The 12,699-nt window shown below is 35.7% G+C and overlaps 1 protein-coding gene across 3 annotated transcripts in view; it reads left to right on the plus strand.

Annotated features, from left to right (window-relative positions):
- TTC7B (tetratricopeptide repeat domain 7B) overlaps positions 1 to 12,699 on the plus strand; it is a 118,501-nt gene that overhangs the window by 50,124 nt on the left and 55,678 nt on the right. For all 3 annotated transcript variants that reach the window (XM_071426630.1, XM_071426628.1, XM_071426629.1), the window contains 7 exons: positions 73 to 210; positions 2,429 to 2,512; positions 3,701 to 3,805; positions 5,086 to 5,203; positions 5,394 to 5,451; positions 8,980 to 9,052; positions 10,298 to 10,458. In XM_071426630.1, coding sequence (XP_071282731.1) covers positions 73 to 210; positions 2,429 to 2,512; positions 3,701 to 3,805; positions 5,086 to 5,203; positions 5,394 to 5,451; positions 8,980 to 9,052; positions 10,298 to 10,458 — 737 coding nt within the window. The remainder of the gene's footprint in view (positions 1 to 72; positions 211 to 2,428; positions 2,513 to 3,700; positions 3,806 to 5,085; positions 5,204 to 5,393; positions 5,452 to 8,979; positions 9,053 to 10,297; positions 10,459 to 12,699) is intronic.

Raw genomic sequence — 12,699 nt, forward strand, 5'->3', positions numbered from 1 at the left:
TAGTAACTGGGGTGAAAAAATAGCTTGGATTATAATGGCTGCCTTGGTTTCTTTCTTTGTGGTGTGTTTCAGGCTAACCGTGATGCTGTACTGAGCAGAATACCAGAACACAAGAATGATCGCATCATCAGTTTGCAAAGTGCATCTGTAGTCTATGATTTACTTACAATAGCCTTGGGAAGAAGAGGCCAGTATGAAATGCTTTCAGAGGTTTGTTAATAGTAGTGAATATTCATCTGTGGCATTTTTGCTGTTTTCTGTTAATCATGTTAATTGTGGTAGTAAGAAAGGGCTGAAACAAATATAGGACACTGTTATTTTGACTGCTTTATGAATACAGGAGGTAGTTTCCACCCCAAAATGTTTACTGTCTAAATTTATACAAGTGACTTGAGGTGGCCAAACAAGAAGAGTTGCATGGAAGGTGTGGTAAATGTTTAATGCCACGGAAATGCACATGATTTTTAGGTGGGGATGCGTGGATCTGCTTAAAAGGGTACACATTTAATGGAGAGAGCAAGAAGGAATGGCAAAAAATAAAAGCTGTTCTGGATATAGAAACTATAAATATAATTTCCTAGAAAAAATATTATTAATGAATGAAAAAGGATTTTAGAGGAAAACTTTCTTTTACATTTCTCAATATTTGAGGTGATCCATGGTCCTTACAGTTTATAATTGTTTTGAAGTTAATAAAAAGAAAATAAAAAAAAGTTAATTAAAAGACTTTCAGGTCTTTGGGAAGTGTGTTACTTACCTCAGTGTCTGTTTCATTATGTAGCATGCTTGTGTTTGTTGGTTGTGGCAACTTCTTCAGGAAACTGCCAAGTATTGTTAACAGTTGTATGCCTGTGAAACAGCTACAGCTCTTTGGGCAGAGCAGATCTTTCTACTGCTGAAACAGTGCTCCCCCAGCAGCAGGGTACTGTTGCCGACCACAATTAATTATTAGTCTCCAGAAAGAATATGAAGGCATACCCAGGAATTGATTTGTTGAGAAATGGTTTGTCTCTACCATATATGAGGACTTCTGTTAAGAAAAAGATGGAAAAAAAGTGCTCTAGTTTTTCTCTGGTATACGTTGATGGTCACCCATTTATCTGCATCTCCCATAATGTTAAACCCTCAGTTTGTGTATTCTTTTTCTTGCAAGTACTTCATAACTGCCAGCTGGGATACAAGTCAGTTTAAATCAGTACCATGGAAGGTGTTTCACAGAACAAAGGAGTGCAAAGATCACATAGGACCAACCCTACAGCATAATCTAATCAGGAATATTTCCATTTATTTGTCACTACAGACACAATCACCTTTGTGTAGTTTTAGGTTGTTGCACTAAAGGTGCAAGAAGTGGCCATCCATATATTTCAGTCAAGAACTTCTTAAACAAAAGATGTCAACAAGTATTTAAAAAAACAAACAAGAGACCAAAAAACCTTGAAAACTTTGGTTTCTTTTTTTCTCTAAGTGACTGACAACCTTTCAATTTGATATAGTAGACTAACAACTAGGCAGGGATAGAGCAGCCCTGGGTTCCAAATCTGATTCTTACATTTTGTCTGGTATCATTGATGGGTTTTTTGCAGGGCTTTTTGTTGTGGGTTTTTTGTCTTTTTTAGAATGTTAAAGAACCATTATATTTATGGGAACATTGCAGGTTTAGTGAGTAGAAGATATCTGCCCTCAAATCCTGCTCCCAATAGTCTGTAACTTTTAAAATTTGAAGTATTGTAATAAACACATATTCAGAAATGTTAAAACATTCTGTTCAGTTATCTAATAGGCATTTAATTTTTTAGGTCTTCATTGTCTTTGAGCTGATTTTGATTGCTCTGGTGGAGCTGTTATAGATTAAATCAGAAATTGGGAAATTATTCTAACTATGGAAATAGTATTCACCCACCAGTTCCAGTATCTTATTGCTCCCTCCTGGTTTAGCTGTAGTTGATTACTTACAGAAGTAGTTGGTAGTTATATAAGAATATGAAATGATCAAAAATCTGTCTCATCCTTGTTAAACTGTTCTAATGCCAAGTCACGTTCTTAACTGAAAAGGGCTCATGTTTTTATCAAGTTTGTATATAATGGGCTTTCAATTCCTTAGGGGAGCTTCAACTAGATAAAGGAACTTTATACTGTTAATTCTTTTCAAAACAATAGTACTCTGGTTGCAATCAATTTCTTTTTAAACTTTGTAGGATGCATGATACTGAGCTTCTAAGTGTCCTACAAGAAGAGATGTCTTCCAGACCTGTTAAATTCTTTTCCATATAGAATCTGGCAGCTATTTTAATATATTTGAATAATTTAATTTTTTTATTACATGTATGTTAGATAAGGTTCTGTAAGAAATCTTAATACTAGTGTGTCTTCTGAGTAATTGAAGAACATGAGCTTAAATAACAATTTCCCCCCACCCCATATTTAGTGTTTAGAAAGAGCCATGAAGTTTGCATTTGAAGAGTTCCATCTCTGGTATCAGTTTGCATTGTCCTTGATGGCAGCAGGAAAAGTAAGTTTAATTTTTTTCATATAATTCTTGTATTGATCGTGTTTGATAACAATGTTTAGCATTTCCATAATTTTCATCTGTAGTGTTTTTGAAAATAATACTAATTCTTGAATCAACAAAGTATGCTGTACTCCTGAATTTGTTCCCAGTGCTGTACAAAGAATTTTGTTATTTCAGTGGTTTCTAACTTACAGGATGATAACAGCTATCTTGCCAATAATCTTAAAATAAGGTGGTTGAGTACAAACAGTGAATTATACCAGATCCTATTATCCTGTAAAACTTGTTTAAGTGTGCTTTTGATGACATAATTTATTTTATACTTAGGTACAAATTAATGCTGATTCGTGATGATCTTCTTTTTTTTTTTCCCCTTTGGAAATTTCTGACTTTATCTTCTTTAATACTGCTGCCTTTGAGACTGTGTATTCTGTGCAATTAATGGATTTTAAAAAAATTATATAAACCAGGAACTTAAGCTTTTTGATGCAATTCTTTGTTTTCAGTTATTTTTGCTTTTTGCTGTCATGTTATGGAAAATACATTCATTATGTAATGTAAACAACTAATTTTCTAAAATATAATTTTCAATGGGATATTTTACTTGTTTTCAGAATGGGGGAAAGGAATGTATTTTCCTTAGGAAATATTGTAGCAGCACAGATGGGTTCTGAAGAGACTTGATTTTTCTTCCAACTCTATTTACTTTGAGTTATTTTCCAAACTGTGATTGGATGGAGCCTAATAAGTTAAAAAAAAAGAGGAGCAATGCCATTCTATCTTATATCAGACCTATTCCTGTGTGCTGTTTTGACTCCCAAAGAACACCAAAACACTGCTTGTTTAAAAAACGCTGTCCCACTCCTTCTCTTTTGTTTGTCTGGCTCAAATGCTGTAAGTTTACAGCCCTAGCAAAGTTTTAGATGCATCTCAAAACTAAATTGTGAACTATTGGAATTACATTCTTCTGGGGATGCTTAATGAAAGTTTGTAGGAGTTAAATAACAACAGCCGTGTCTAAAGTCTTGTCATTCACTGGCTTGAGGAGCTTTGACCAATTGTCAACAAAATGTGTAGTAATGTCTACTTCACAAAGGAAAACTAAAAGTAAATGGTGTAAACAGGAATTGTGTATCTGTGAAACACATTTATGTTTTCAGTAATTTAAATGGAAAATGTTTTAAACAGTCTGCTCGAGCTGTTAAAGTCTTGAAGGAATGTATACGTTTGAAACCAGATGATGCAACGATTCCACTCCTGGCTGCAAAGCTCTGCATGGGATCTCTGCACTGGGTAAGCTTTGCCTTCTGTCTTCTCAGCAAGACCTGTACTAAAATCTTGACTTAGAGATGCAGCAAATACTTTTGCACAGTGACTGCATGCACTTGGGCATGTCTAAAAACACAGCACAGAATGTACATGCACATGTACATCCCTGTTTGAATAGCTAATTTGAAATACTTGACAGAGGTTATGTTTATCAAGGTAGCATATTCTAATACTGGTCTAAGACATTGCTTAAAGTATATGGAAGTTGAAACACTGGAAGACTGGAAGATCATAAATGCAACTTAGATTTTGGTTATTTTCTGCAAGGGAAAAATAACTTTCTGGAAGATAATGAGACAAATCTCTTACAATCAAGAGACTCTTCTGGTGGTACCATGTTTACAGGTAGCTGTGGTTTATGAATTTGTAATAGGGACAGTTGAGTATTTTAGATAAACTTGGAATGGGTGTATCTGTACAAAAACATTAAAGTGATCAAAGATCATCATGTTTTCAAGATACTTGTGTAATTTTTACAAGAATGAGTATATTTGAAAAAGAAGGGAAAGGTCACATATATAAACTGAGAAAATGATGCAGTAGCACAAACATGACTTGTTGAGACTGAAAAAATACAGCCTTAATTAAGGTATATCCTAGTTCTGTAAATTATTCCCTGTGGATTGAGTCTGTATGGACTAGCTTACTGTACTTAGCATTTACAGTTACTGGAATGGATTCAAATGGGCTTTTTTCTTTCTAGATTATTAAATAATGTGCTAACATGGCAGCTAAACCTTGATTTTTTTATGTGTTTCTCTGTTTATGAGTTTGCATTCATTCAGCAATACAGTATTTGAAGCAGAGTTCTGCATGGTATACTGTTTTTTTACAGGTTAGGAGCCATAGTTTTTGTGATTGATTTTCTTAAATAAATGGTTCATGGGTCAAGAACTCTATATATAAAGTGAAAAAATGGTAGATGGCATATATGGACCAGAAATACCTTTCTAGTAAAGAAAAAAAGAAGAAAAAAGGCAAAAGCACAGTAAGTGCTTTGTGCCAGATTTCTCTCAATCATAGGAATAGGTGTTTCAGCTTAAAATCTGTGGTTTTTACTCAGTATTTTGCAAGAAGACTAAGTCTAATAAAAAAATGAAGTATTCCTTCAAAGCAATCATGGCTGAGATTTTAACAGGTTCAGTGTGCATAATGTACATTCTGAGCATTCTGAGAATTCTTATCATTATAATGTAAGATTTAGCTAGTTTTAGATTGACATGGATGTTTTGTAATATTTCCAGTTGGAAGAAGCTGAAAGGTTTGCCAAAGCAGTTGTTGATCTCGGGGACAAAACATCGGAGTTCAAAGCAAAAGGCTACTTGGCACTGGGATTGACTTACAGTCTGCAGGCTACTGATGGTAAGATAGGAATAAGCATTCACACTTGGAAATTCCAATGCTGCCTAAAGAAGGATACCTGGCAGAATGATAGACATTAAATCTTCTGTGTGCAACCATTTTTCAGTCAATGTATAAAAGCTTCTTCAATTAGTGTGTGGAATGAAATCTCCTCATTGTTTGTGTCACTGATTAAATATATCCTTTTCAGCATCTTTGCGAGGGATGCAAGAGGTCTTGCAGAGAAAGGCTCTTCTTGCATTTCAGAGGTAAGTGGGTGTTGATCTTTCCATTTTGTTCTGCTATATGTAGTGCAAAGCTTTTATTATGTTCTAAAAAGAGACACTTGTAAAAGATGGTGTAATGACAACCTCACCTCTGGGAGTCTCCCATCATGAGAACAGAATGTATTTCTTTAGCATTTATTTCCATCATTTTCTGCCAGCATTACCTAAATTTATTTCTAAGGATTTCCCTTTATTTAAAGACATTTGTGTTGCTCTCTAGTATAAAATATTTGCTCAAATATCTTCATCTAGTAGGAAAAAGTACACAGTGTAAGGTTTCAAGCCATGGTTCAATGAGATAATGTTTCTAAAAGCTGTCCACTGATCAGATTGTATAGGAGGCCTTTGCAATTATCTCTGTAGAAGCAGAGCAATAATGGAGGCTGTGCTGCTGGGGCTGAGGGTGAAGTGCAGGTTTTGAGGTAGTAAGCTAGGGGAAAATGAAAATTCTGTCTGGAAAGGTAACAGTGTAGGCAATGGCAGTGCAAATGTCATGTTCCCAGGTGCATTACCTGGAAGCAGTGCCATTGGGGATGACAGTAGTTCATTTTCATGGACTCTGCAAATGAAATGACAATAAACAGGTGAATGAGGACATTTCTACCCCAATTATGGAAGAAACAATTCTTGGTGACAAAGCTGGCAAAAGTGCTGCGGTATCTAAATAAGTCTTTTATGTTTATATACCTTTGAAAACCCTTCTTTGGTGAGATAAGCCTAAATGTAGGGAAACAGGTTTGTGTGTTAATGTGAAAATGAAGCCCTGGCTTTTTGGTGGTGATTTTATATCTGAGGAGATAGGGTTGAAAAAGTGTTTTGCAGGTAACTTCAGAGTGAGGGTGGTATGTGTTGGTCCTTCTTTTTTCTGTCCTGTCTTAGCAATTCCTTTGTATGTTAAAACATATGTTTTAACATATTTTTGCTCTTCTGTTCCTTCGTGCTTTTAATAGGTTTTTTACTACTTCAGTATTTTCTCCATGTTGAAACTGAGCTTTCTACCTCTTGGTTTATACCTCACTTCCTCACTTATCCCTCTTACAACTACTGACTTAATCATCACTGTTTCAAAAATAGTATGCTAACCATTTTTCACCAATTCTGTGCATTCACTACTTTTGAGACCCTAACAGTGAATTGCTTTTTTTTGAGGGTTCTTTGAAACAGCAAGGGATGAAATGGACCATAGTGTGAAGCTAACCCATTCCAGTTCAGTGTCTGCTGACCCTATTCTCCAGTTCAGAATAGTGATTCTCAGAATTCTGAGTCAACTTTTTGGATGACTCAAAGCCATCTTCAGCCTGCAAGGGATGGGGCAACCACAACTTCTCAGGATGTGTTCCAGTGCCTCACCATCCTCATAGTGAAGAATTTCTTCCTAATAGCTAATCTAAACCTACTCTCTTCCAGTTTGAAGATACTACCCCTCTTCCTATCTATACATACCTTCATAGAAACCTCCTCTCCAGCTCTCCTGTAGGACCCCTTTAGGTACTGGAAGGTGCTGTAGCATCTTCCTGAGCCTTCTGTTCTCCAGGTTTAGCAATCCCACCTCTCTCAGCTTGTCTCTAAAGGAGAGGTGCTTTAGCCCTCTGGTCATTTTGGTGGCCCTCCTCTGGACTTACTCTGACAGGTCCACATCCTCCCTATGCTGGGGACCCCACACCTGGACACAGCACTCCAGGTGGGCTCTCATCAGTGTGGAGTCGAAGGGGAGAATCACCTCCCTTGCCCTGTGGTCAGACTTCTTTTGATGCAGCCCAACACATGGTTGGCTTTCTGGCCAGTAAAAGCACAGCGCCCGGTCATGCCAATGTTCAGTTCTTATCACTGTGAAATTACTCTTTCTCAATCTCTGTTCAAATGTTGTTATTTGGTTGTGTGTTACATTGTCTTTCACCCAGCACACCAGTCATGCCTACTTTCTCTTACCACATCTGAAAAATAAGTTTTCCAGGAGATGGAAGTTAAATTCTCTGTCTCCTACCAGTTCATAAAGCAAGCAACCTCTACTGGACTCGGTATTTTGATGTGCTTTTTTTTTTCCAATAAATTTTTTTGTGGATTTTTAAAATCATCTACCTAGAGGGCCAGTTCCTGAGGAAATAGAGGTGCTGAAGATATACAGTTGCCTTTTGGACCCTTGTCTGAGTCAGATTTCAAGGCTTACCAATTTGCATTGGTGGCCATTCAAGAAGGTGTTTGTTGCTGTCTTCACACAGTACTGAGGGGTGTTTTTCTCACTAACTTTTTTTTTTTTTTGTTAAATTTTAGAAGACTTTCAGCACTTTTCCAGTAGCTGGTGTGAATTAGAGTTTCACAGAACTCACCAAATGGTAGATAGATAGTAATAGTAATAATTCTTTCACTATCTGAAGCTTGGGTTACTGAAGATGTACTCTCTAAATAAAAATCTCTTCTTCTTGTTTAGTATTGCTTAATTTGTGAATTAAAATTAAAAAAAGGACTGGTCCTGGACCGTGTTAGGCTTTACCTGTGCATCTAGTCTCCAATTTACAGGTGAAGTTAACAAAATATGGAGCTGTCCCTCAATAACTTTAAACTTTTTTGACACATCTTGGGTGTAGTTACTAAGCTAATGGACCTGGACAGCTGTTTGGACTTGAGAGGGCAGAAATGCACAGGTCAGAAGCAGAAAGTTCTCTGTGGCTTTTGTGGTTTAAAGGTCAGTTTTGATGCTTCCTCCCAACGGAAGTGACTCACTAGATGTTCCAAAGATGATTATTGCACATTAGAGTTCTAAGTGAGACTCCATTAAAAGAATGCAACAAATGTAAATAAAAAAATAGTCCCAGGCTTCCTGCCCAGTACTTACTACACATCATTTGGGATACAGCCATAATTTTTTTTTGTCCTTCTGCTCAAGCATCCCCCTGCTAAAAAGCTCTCACCTTGCAGCAGAAAGATTGTGTTACAGGGGGAAATAGTAGAGTGTATTACAAGGACAATTGCCATGGGATACTGAAATGACTAAGACTCAGGGTGTGCATTTCACCAAAATATTAAAAAGAAGATAACAAACATAGTTTTTTAAAAAGTGGAAAAAAGTTGATATTATTCATCTCTTTAAAGGCATGGTGTTCTGGGGAATTCATGTTTGGATTTTTTCCCCTTTTTTTCTGTAAGAAAACTTATTTTAATGAATTTTTCTTATAAATATTCTAAGTAATGACATCTAGTGTTTGTTTAGGAGTATAATTTATTTGAAGAATCATTTTGTATTAAAGATTTATTTTAAGATTTAAGCAGAAATGACATAATTATTTTCTATTGAAAATGACTTTTCATGTCCCAAGGTACTTCCTTTAAATCAAGGATGATTGAGAGGCATAAGAAAAGTTGCTGAAATGAGCACCACTTTTATCAAAATATGAGTATACATGTAGTGAAGAGATCTGAATATAAATAAATGAATATATATGCATTTATGGGTCTATCTAACCTGTCTGAACAGGGGGAAATTAATTTTTATTTTGTTTCTTTGTTTTTAAGGGCTCACAGTTTGTCTCCAACAGATCATCTGGCAGCATTTTACTTGGCACTGCAGCTTGCCATTTCCAGACAGGTTAGTTGTTTTAAAAGTGCAGCATCATGCTGCCATACAAAGATCAGAATTTGTATCTGTTGATGATTAGAGATGAATATTTCCTCAATAAAAACGTGGTTTTCCTTGTGCACATATTCACATATATGGAAAAAACCCTGAAATACTCTCTCCAAACCCCTTCAGTCTTATGCAGTTCTCCAGAATTCTGCCATTATTTCCAGCTCTAGGATCAGAAATAAGACAGAAATCATTCCACTTACTTCACCATTTATGTTGCTAGACAGAGAGAAAAAAAAGTCAGTTTTTAAAATGTTTTAACCTATTATGTGTAATCTCTGTTGAGATCCTAGAGAGGGGAGCTCTTGAATCCAGTCTTTAACAATCTTTATGGTGCTCTTGAATACCTGCTAATATCTGTGCCCATCCTGAATACCTGTGTGAGGCTTGATTATTTTGGACAAAATTATAAAGAAGTGTTTAAGAAAACTGGAAAATACTTTATCACTGTAAAAGAGATCAGAGCTTAGCCAGCTTGTACAGCTATTATGTTTAAGGCATTCTACCATACATCAGATGAATTTGGCTAATGTGGAACTGCTTTCTGTGTACCATGGTAAGTCTCTTCCTATGTTGTATTTATTTCACGAAGTAGCCCTGAGCACAGTTGTTTATATTCTCTAGTGACTACTTTTCATTGCTAATGAGTAGTGCAGAACTTGGACTATGTCACTTAAGAGTGGAATGGATTGTCACTTTACTAGCACAAAATATTTTTGAGGAACAGGCTATGACTCTGTTTTGAATTCCAAAATACTTGTGTTGCTTAATTAAATTTCTTAGTTTTAACACTTACTGTACTTTGAACAAAACTGCAGACGGCTGAGGAGACAATGAAATTCTACATAAAGAAAAGTTGCTGTTGCTGTGCATTTCAGTTAAGCATTGCAATTAAAATATTTTCACAATCATATAGAAATACAGCTAGGACTGGAAAGAGAATATTTTAAGGGGCTGAAGGTAACTGTTTTATAAAAACATTCATCTTACTTTCCAGGGTTAATGTATTATTTAATTTTCAGTGTTACTGTAGAGCATCAGGCCTATTTTAAACTTCTGAGTAGTGTCTTACAAGAGTGAATAGAATTCTACATGTTACCTGAGTGAGCATTTTGAAATTTTTGTGGATGTCAGTCAAATAAAAGGCAATACTTTTAACAGTGATGCTTCCTTTTTCTGCCTTTTTTTTTTCTTTTTTTAAATCAGATACCAGAAGCTTTGGGTTATGTTCGTCAGGCTCTGCAGCTACAAGGAGATGATGCCAACTCTCTTCATCTCCTTGCACTCTTGCTATCAGCCCAGAAACATTATCACGATGCTTTGAATATCATTGATATGGCCTTGAGTGAATATCCAGAAAATTTTATGTGAGTGAATGTCATGTTTCCTTTCTAAGCTTTCTCTCGTATTTATTTTTCCTGGATTCTCATCTCATTCATTTCAAGAGGGGATGGATTTGAAGATGGGTCAATTTTTTTTTTCCAGCAGTCTTCTTTCCTGCCCATTTATTACAAGTCTGCTTATTAAAGGCTTGTGATAAAGGATTTGTTTTGGAAGGGAGGTTAGAACTGGATAGTTGATCTTTGTTTTTTTCTACACGATCTGTGTAAATAAATTCTCCCTGCTGCATGCTTTGTACTATGTTTGTGTCTTCTATTTTTATGCAACATTGCAAGAAGTATAAACAGGACTTTACTATTAGCTAGGCTACGGTTATCCCATCTTACAGATAACTCCATGGATATTGTATGGAATCTGTTTTGTAAAATACATCATAAAACAGAGAATCTCCTCATTTACTTAGATAACAGTCATCTGAAGTTAGCTCATGAACAACTACATAAGTGAACAGGGAAGAAGCATATTTGCTAAATGTTCTCTTGTTTAAGAAAGAAATCATTCCTTCTGTTTATTTTTCAGGTTAAGTACATCTTAACATGCATTTGGATTTTGTACTTTTGTAAGGGGTTTTTTGTTGGCTTTTTTTGGTTGGTTGGTTTTTTAAAAAATTATTTTCTTAAGAAAATCTAATAAAATTCTTTATAGGAAAATATCTCAGGGACAGCTTCCATTAATTCATTAACTTTCAGTGTTCTGCTTTGGTGCTTTAGCAGCTGTCACTAAGGTTGTAATACATAATATTACACATATCCTAAATGCTTATTTGGACAATTTTTTGAAATTACCTCATTCTTAACTTCTAAATGACCAGCCTACATCATAAATTGTTATTATATCAGCCTACCAGCAAAACATGATTTCTTTAAGTATTATTCATTTGAAAATAGAAACTATGATGGTTGCCCTTCCTGTTCCTTGACATGTCATGTCTCCATTTGACTGTCTCTATAAGGTACTGTTGCTTTTTCCCTCACAAATCTGACCAGGACCTCTGTTGATATCACCTCTTGTCAGAACTTCTGTGGCTTGCAGCCAGTTCTGTGCAATGGCTTTTGTTGCCTTTTGCTGTATCTCACTTCCTAGTTTATCTACACACCTGTCACTTGTTTCAGTTCTTATCAGGGGCTTCTATACATGTTTCACAATTTCAGAACTATGTAGTAGTTTCTCTTCAAATCTGTTTGTGCTTTCCTCAGGACTGAGGGACTTGTCAATGACAAGTCAAGGTTTGAGAGGCAATTGAAGTATCAGCTTCCTAATTTTATACCCTATTATTGTTAAAGACAATATGTTCAAAGCACTTTGACTGTCATCTTCTGTCTGTTCTCGTTTCATCTTCTGCCACTTAGTGGCAGTGTAAATAATGTAGCTGTAACTGCTCTGTGTCTCAGAGTAGTAATAGTCCAGAAGTATTTCTGAGACTGTACTTTCAGAATTCCCTATTGTTATAAGAGAACTCCCTATTATATTAATCTCTGTTGTAATGGGAGAACAAGGGTCCATTCAGTAAAATGTTTAAAAATACTCTTGTGAGCATTCAGAAGGTATTTATGGGTTTTTCAAATGTGGTTCAGAGCTTTTCCAGAGTAGTTTATGCTGCAACTCTGGTTAAACATGTTGTCCAAGTTGTTCATTACAGCAATGATCTTTGTATTAAGGTATGTGTATATAAATATAATTATAAATATAAATATATAATACAGGTCACTGTGTTACAGTGTACTGGTACAGGGCGGGGGGGAATTTCTTGGCAGTGGTAATCACCATCAGATGCAGTAACAAATGCTGAAGAATCCAAGGTGAAACAGTTAAATGTATCTCTAGAAAGTCTTTCAGAGTCTTGTTTTTAGTGCTGTCAATTTCCCAGAGAAGTCGAAAATATGATTGAGATTTCTTGCCTGCTGTCTCCAATTGATACTGACAGCCAGACAGGCACATCTGGTCAATAATATAAATTTGGATTGATTCTGTCATATAACTGGGTTATTTTTGCAAGGATTTATCAGCTTTTGAAAACTAGATTTAATGCTCTTGAAATGGTTGACAACATGTACGTGTGTATATATAGAATATAAAACACAACAGCTTAGTGTATTGCTGAATCCATGTTCTTATTTTGCAACTTCTATAAACAATATAATCTCATGGTATTTCCTGGTTGATTGGGAATAGATCCTCTTGTGTTCCTCTAGAGCTTGCTGATTTTT

This window comes from Agelaius tricolor, unplaced genomic scaffold (assembly GCF_023055355.1).
Source record: "Agelaius tricolor isolate 1412-34295 unplaced genomic scaffold, bAgeTri1.0.p SCAF_5, whole genome shotgun sequence".
Lineage (NCBI taxonomy): Eukaryota > Metazoa > Chordata > Aves > Passeriformes > Icteridae > Agelaius > Agelaius tricolor.